Source organism: Belonocnema kinseyi, chromosome 3, assembly GCF_010883055.1.
Source record: "Belonocnema kinseyi isolate 2016_QV_RU_SX_M_011 chromosome 3, B_treatae_v1, whole genome shotgun sequence".
In the NCBI taxonomy this organism is placed as follows: Eukaryota; Metazoa; Arthropoda; class Insecta; order Hymenoptera; family Cynipidae; genus Belonocnema; species Belonocnema kinseyi.
In genome coordinates, this window is record NC_046659.1 from 75,957,224 (window position 1) to 75,965,240 (window position 8,017).

Genomic DNA, 8,017 nt, shown 5'->3' on the forward strand with positions numbered 1-8,017 from the left:
GGGGCAAGTTTTATGATAATTTTTGACGTAGAGGGAAGGAAAAACGAAAAATATTATGTCACTATAAAATATCAAAGTAAATTTTTTTTGTTAATGCTTCAAAACATTAAAATCAGTTATTTCATTTTAAAAGTCAAGGAGCTTAATTCTTTTTTTAGTGAAATTAAATTTTTTCAAATGGAAATTTCTACAATGTTTTTATGACTGATAAGCTATTTTGTTAAAAATTTGTTTTTTAGTTTTAAAAATAAATTTCGTAAACTCAAAACTGACCTGTAAATTCGTCTTCTTTGATAGAAAATTCTTCTTCTTGGTTGATCATTCAGCTGCTTAGTTGAAAGTTGAAATACTTTGTTAAGAAACAATTATATTGATTTTATTTATTATTATCCATTTATCTTTTGTTAAAAATTGATTTTTGTTGTTCCTGAAGTTCTATTTCTTTTAAATAAAAGTTTAGCTACTTATTTCTGGTTAAAAATCGATTTTACTGTAAAATTAGCTATTTCATCGAACATTGCCTTTCCTACTGAAAATTCACGTTTTCGGGTTAAAAATGGAACTTTTTGTAGATAGATCATCTTTTTGGCTTCAAAATTCAACTGCTTTGTAGAGAATTCTCCTTTTTGAGTTTGAAAATTAAACCATTTGTTTGACAATTTTTCTCCCTTTTAAATAAAAAATATTTCTTCGTGGAAAATACATCGGTTTGTTGGAGATAATGTCATTTTGTTAATGATTCTCTTTTTTTACATTCAAATGTTTTTCAAAAAACTCGTCTTTTAAACTTAAATAAAATTAACTCTATCGTTGAAAATTCATTTATTTTAGTAAGAAATTATTATTTTTTGGCTGAAAATTTAACTTTATTTGGAATGGCATAATTTTATCGTACTTCCTAAACCTCGGTTAAATAGTAAATTGCCGAATTCTCAAATGTCTGATAAAAAATTGTTTTTTTTTTTCCTATCAGAAATAATATTTATAATAATGTTTCATTATATCTATTATATATTTGAGCTCAATTGAACCTTTTATTTTACAGGAATTTGAATATTCGTAAAATTTCGCAAGTAGAAATTTTCTGTAGTTTTACTTTTTTAAGAATTTGAAATTTTAGACGTTTTTATTTTTTTTAATTGTACGTTCCGGGAATTATTTTTTTTTTGTATTTTTCAACATTGGAGACTTTAAAATTTTGCCAAAATTATGTTATCCCCTATTTTGTCAAAAACGCAATATAGTTCGACCTTCAATTTGAATAATTTATTATTGAATATGTCGCTGCCCACTAGCCGACCCAGTCGTTTAGCCGAAAACAAGCGGGCAGTCGCCTATCCGATTAGAGAGTGTCAGCCCAGTAGACGACTATGCATACGGCACATCATATAATTTAAGGATTTTGAATTTTCATTTGTTTTCCGTAGAAATATTCTGAGTGAAGAATAATAAAAAGAGTTCCTATTAGAAATGTTAAGCTTTTTTATTCAAGATAGGTAGAAATAAAATTACAATCTTTAGAAACATCACAGAAATATGTAGCTAGTTTCTTGTTTAATTCACTTTGTCACAATTGTACATTTTCTTATAATCAATAAACATAACTAAAACAAAATATTTCAAAAAAATTACTATTTGAAAAAATTTTCTGTGATGTTTCTGGAGATTTTAATTTTATTTCTAATTATCTTGATTAAAAAAATTTTTAAAGACACAATATTCTTTTGTACTTTTCCTTTCTTAGTTTCATTATCTGATAATTTTTTATTTAAGATTTTCATCCTAACGCACTTCGTGTCACATAACTACATACACCGAAACCCCGTTTAAGTTCACTCCTCCGAAACAAAAACATCTTACTTAGGTTTACTCGCGAAGGGCTTCCACCATTATTCTCACAACGAGAGGAGCCCCTTCATATGCTGATGCGATTGGTTGACATATATATGGGAAGCTTCGGTGGGTGGAGCCCTGAGAACTTGTTGGGGAGCTGGAAGTAAACCTAGACGAAAAGCCACGCGTGAACTTAAACGGGAGTGAACTTATCTGGGCGTAAACTTAAACGGGGTTTCATTGTAAATTGAATTGCAAGTGGCTTAACATTTTTAATAGAAATATTTCATGGTTGAAATAATACCAACTATTATATTTTTCTTTGAGAATTTATTTATTTTGGTTACAAATTCTTTTATTTATTTAAATTCAAATATTTTGGTAGAAAGTTCCACTAGTTTTTTCACAAATAACGAACAATTTTTGTTTAAATGTGTTGCTTTTGGTTCAAAAATTTATCTCTTTTGGATAAAAAATCTTAATAAAGGATTCATGTATTTTTGGTAAAAAATTATTTTTCTTGATTGAAAAAGCATTTTTTGTTGAAAATATCTCTTTTCGGTATTAAATGCCAAACTATTTAAAAACTATTACTTTAAAATTACTCGTTAAAAAACTTATTCTGTGGTGTTTTTAAAGATTGTAATTTTATTACTAACTATCTTGAATAAAAAGCACTGAAAAAAGACACAATATTCTTTTGTACTTTTCCTGAATTATTTTAATCATCGGATAATTTTTTTTAAAAATATTTCGATACTAACACACTTCGTGTCACATAACTACATAATTTAAATTTCAACCGGCTCAACATTTCTAATAGGAACTCTTTTTATTATTTTCCACTCAGAATATTTCCATGAAAAATAAATGAAAATTCCAAATCCTTAAATTATATGATAAACCGTATGCATAGTCGTCTACTGGGCTGAAACTCTCTAGTCGGGTAGCCGACTGCTGGCTAGTTTACTGCCTTTATCCGTTCAATAGACGAAAGCCAGCAGGTGCAGGTATACATTCGTATATTTAGCGTCGATTAGAAGACTGGCCAGTTAGTCGGCTAATCGACTGGTTCGCCTAGTAGGCTACGACAAACACAATACGGCACCAATACATTCATTCTTGTTTAAATGAATTTATTCCCTATTTTTGTGAAAAACAACCCTGCTTCGTTTGTTTTCAGAATATTTTACATTGTGAAGTCTGTTAGAATATCATGTTTGTATTTTTTGTTTTACTTCCGACACTTATCCAATAAAATAAGAAAAAAAGCTTTGACTTAAAAGAGTGGGGAGGGGTGAAAAAATATTTTAAAATAGCGTGCCAAATTAACAAAGAACCCCTTACCTTATCTTGTAGTTAAAACTAATTAACTTTGTTAGGGAATATTTAAAATTGCAATATCATTATTCGTTCTTCACTTTCAGTTTTATGAACTATCCATTGTGTGCCTGGAGTTTCTCTAACGGAAACAATCTTCAGAAGCCTAATCAGCCAGATTGCCTGCATTTTTCCGTCTTTACTTCCCTGATCTTTCTCTTTTCGTGCAGGAACTAAAAATGCTTTCATCTCCCATACCTAAACTCCCGCTTCATTTTCACCACATCAACATCAGGCACCCTTCACTTCTGCCTACACTTTTCTTTTCTCAGAAAAGCATAGGGATTCGTCCAAAAGTGACTTGTAAAATATGCGATGGATTACATGGGGGTTAAATTACCGAAACAAAAAATAATCAAGGGTTCCTCACGGGGACTAACTTTGCTAAATTCAACAACTTATTTCTTAGATGAAACTAATGCGTCAGGATTCCCCGGGGCTCTTGAAAAATGTTAATCTCTCAGATATGAATCTATAGATTTTGTGATATATTAACGTTCAGAAGTACCGTGAAGTGGTTCTAAAGGGCTCCTTTTTTTCTCCGTGTTTTAACAGCAAAGTTAAAAAAGCCATTTAGATTAGCTATTTATGCTTTTTATATTCTTAATCTGGCTCTCTTTCGTAACATAAAGCACAAACATACATTTATATCGTAAACAACTATTTATTCTCCCTTAAAGAGTGAACGATTTTAACTTACTTTGCGGCTAATTCTTTCACTTTTACGAAAAAGTTCGAACGTTGTGAAAGGTATTTTAAAACTTTTAACCGTATTGATTATCAAGAAAAGCAATTATAAGTCGACTAGTCTGCATATCTTATACGAATGTTCATTATATTAGTTATAACTTACAAAACTGTACCAAAAAATCTTTAAAATATTTTTTAACAAAATAGAATATTGTGTGCTGATATTAAAGTTAGTTATCCGACGAAAGAGATAATTAATTATAAAGAATAAGTCGTGGGCTCGCCGGATTACCCTTCACAAGCTGCTCAGCTCCTCTTCACGAAAAGTTTTCTCGAATAAAAATTAATACTAAAAAATTTTGGTAGTAACAGTAAGTAAAAAGTATAGTTACTATCATAATTAGCAGTATGAATATTCTTCAGATAATTGGCAATCAAATTTTTAAAAAAAGTGATTCGCTCAAAATATCATATTTGTCGAACAGTATAAGCAACTTATATTTAGATAAGTAATAAAATTTTTAACCGTGAAAAGAATAAATATTTGCAAAAATTTATATTCGTGACATTTAAAACTTTCAAGTAAGCTTAAAAGTCTACAAATTCTTGAAATGTTAGTAACGTCCTGTAGATAATAAGGTAAACTTTAATTAACTCAATAGAAATTGTTATCAGATAATACGGAACCAATAAAGAAAGTAACATGAAATATAAATACGAAGACTAACTAAACTAAATAAAAAAGAGACACGAACTAAAAGCTCATGCAAAGAAAGTTGTACTCAGAAGAGTGTTAAGTTTTTATTCACAAATAGACGTTTATATACACTTCTCACTCTCACACGGAGACACAACCTTTTTATAATATTTTAACTGTAAAAATGTAAAAACACTATAAAAAAGATATTTGTTATTTAAGAAAATTGTCATTCTTAATATAAACATTTCTTACATTTCTGTACTTTTATTTAGAACTAATAGGAAAAATCATACACTTTTTGAGAATTTCGTTTGAAAGAATTATGTGATTTTGAAAGCCAATCAATTTTAGAGCATCAAAATTTACATATAGCTGTTATTATTAATTTTTAAACCATCTAAATTCAGAAGCGTTCAAATTTCGATAGTTTTATAAGTAACATTTTTTTAAAGATACTATTCCTATTATCATGTATTTTAAATTTAAAAATACAAGAACGTTTTGGAAGTAAAGAAAAACAATTTAACAAGTTTCTATATTTATAATTTCAAAAATATTTCCATATTATGGACTAAAAACATAATTTTTTATACATTTTCACATAAATTATAATTTATTGGCATACACCAAAATATTAGCTAATAATGTACAATTTTAATCCAGATTTATCTATCTTTTACATAATTTACATATTTTGAAGTTAATTATTAAATAAATTAATAGTGAAAAGACTCTTGTTATTTTCTTTGAGATTTAGATGACTTTATTATTTAAGAAAATAATAAATAATCTATTTTAAAATCCAAAAAGAGCTTTTTCTAAACTGCCTCCTCTTTAATTTGTTGCTTTTGCTTTTAAATGCCCTTGAGTTTTTGGAAAGTTTAAAAAGATATTAGGAGGTTTCTCAAGCTATTTTAGGAAAATTGCTTATCTTTTTTTTAAATTTTGGATCCCACTGGATTATTTTAATTTGGCATACAAAATAAGTAATTCTTTGCATAAAAATGCTTGAAAGACCTTCAAATATGTATTTTTTAATTTCACAAAAAATCTAGATGATATATTTCTCCAGAAAGATAATAGTGATTGTATTAGAAAGTAAAATAATCCATAAGCAACGTCAAATAAAATAAAATTAACAGTCATTTTGCAAAAATACTCTTGAAAGGACCCACAAATATTTTTTTCAATCCTGCAAAAAGTTAAGAGATATTTTAGTACTAAAAAAAACCACGTATTTCAACGAATTTTCATTATTAATCAAATAATAATAAAGATGCAGAAACGTAAGAAAACTTTTGTTACGTTCCTTCTCGTTCAATTGGCATGAAACTATGACGTGAAATTATAAAAATCTTGAAATTATAAAAAATAATTAGAAAATATCCGAAAATGCTTCTTTCTCTCGCTGGGATCCCAAAAAGAAACATTTTGTAGAAAAGCTACCATTTAAAAGGAACAAGAATTGTTTGACCCAACCTAATATTTAGTGTTTTTAATTTTTGTGAAATCTTAAGAAGATGATTTTTTTTATCAATCCTATTAAAATTTCTATTACCGCAATCATTTATGAAAACAGAATTTCCCTTCTTTAACTTTCTTTCATCATTTATTCATTTTTTGGTTGTTTTCTCCTGTATGAAGTAAAAAAACCAATTATCTATAATTTTTAAAGATTGGTAAGTATTTAAATGAGCCTTCATCTCGTGATAACATATTCTTTGTCTAATAAGTAGAGAAATACTTTTTTGGCCGTGGAGAGTGGTGTAGAGCAGAACAAACGCAAAACAAGATGGCAAAGTGCGATAAAGGTAAGTTATTGTTAAAGAAGTAACACTCACCCGCGTTATTACTGGGGAAATTTAGATCCTTACCTGAAACAGAGGAAGCGTGTGTCATTAGTATTAGGTGTCCAGACCTAGAGCAGGGTACCTACATCGATTTCAGATATGAGATACTCTTGTGAAGGGTTGAGCAAGAGTATGCATAGAGGCGGGTAATTAATTTCTATGCCGAGTTTACATAAATTGCCCCATCGATAAGGATACGCATGTTTATACATGAGAGTATTGATTTCATCCATAATGAACTAATACTATTCATTAGCTTTCAATCGCATGATCTAGTTATATGTGATAAACTAGAGTTTAAACGTTTACAGCACGTAAAACATTAGCTAACATTTCTTTAAACAATGTTGATTACTTATAATTTAGTTCTTTAAAATTTTTTTCAAGATTATAGTTTTATCTTGAAGATTTTATTTGTTATATGTATCAAAGGTTTAATTAGATACATTTAATATTATATTTTGTTTTAAATTACGCTAAAATTTAACTAAAATTTGCCTAATTTGCCTTCTTTAGCATTTTTGTTAAAAATTATAGTATTATCTTGAAGATTTTATTTGTTATATGTATCACAAGTTTAAATCAGATACATTTAATATTATATTTTGTTTTAAATGACGCTAAAATTTGCCTAAGAAAATTTTTCCGAAAATTTCCGAAGTCTTTTAAAACGCTAATTGAATCGTTCAAGACTCCTCCCTACATACCATTTGCCCTATTTATTTCTTACCCTTGGTTCCCCTTCTCCTTACAAATATCTTATTTATTGATTTCCTCTCCTTTCCATGTTGGACCCCCCCCCCTCTTTCTCCATAAATTTTCCTCCTCCTCTACTTATCCAAACTTCACTTCCCCTACTGCTCCTCTTTGATCCAATCTCCTCCTCCTTACTCTCTGTTTCACTTGCATTTTTCCTCACCATTCATATTTCCCCTTAACTCTCTTTCTTTCCCTTTCCAACTAGACTGCCCCAGCCTCCTCCTTCGCTTTCCTACTAGACCTTCCCAGTCTCCTCCTTCATTTCCCATCGGACCTCTACTTCCTTATTCCTCACTTCCCCTAATACTCCTTCTTTCATTTCCCCTAACTTCTCTTTTCTAAACACCCTCGCTTTCTTACCACCTCTTCCAACATCTTATACCTTACTTACTTTTCCTTCCTTCACTTTCCCTTTACTAAAACTTCCACAATCACTCTCCCCTCACTTCCCCACTTCTCACTTTCGCCAATTCCCCTCTCTTTTTGAAATTTTGTTTCAAAAAGAAAATTCTTAAATATAATGAGAGAATTCACAAAATATTTAAAGTGATTTGTTCTGAAAATATCAGATTTCATAAAAAGGTCATATATCTTCTGATCCATTATTTTAATGATATCGTCAAACTTTTATCAATATTGCAAAATAAGTTATAACAATTTTTACTGAATTTGTATAGTTAATTTATCATCTTGAAATGAATATAAATACAGTCTGTCAACTTAAAGCGTGGGTGGCTTTACTCGCAGTCGGTAAGGTGTATCGACATGATTTTGGTGTCAAAATATTAAGAAGAGCTCCCTCTTT

General features: G+C 29.0%; 1 protein-coding gene across 1 annotated transcript in view; it reads right to left on the reverse strand.

Moving 5' to 3' along the window:
• Nucleotides 1-8,017, reverse strand: part of LOC117169543 (agrin-like) — an 818,564-nt gene that overhangs the window by 337,661 nt on the left and 472,886 nt on the right. The window contains exon 3 of the mRNA XM_033355964.1: nt 6,445-6,477. Coding sequence (XP_033211855.1) covers nt 6,445-6,477 — 33 coding nt within the window. The remainder of the gene's footprint in view (nt 1-6,444; nt 6,478-8,017) is intronic.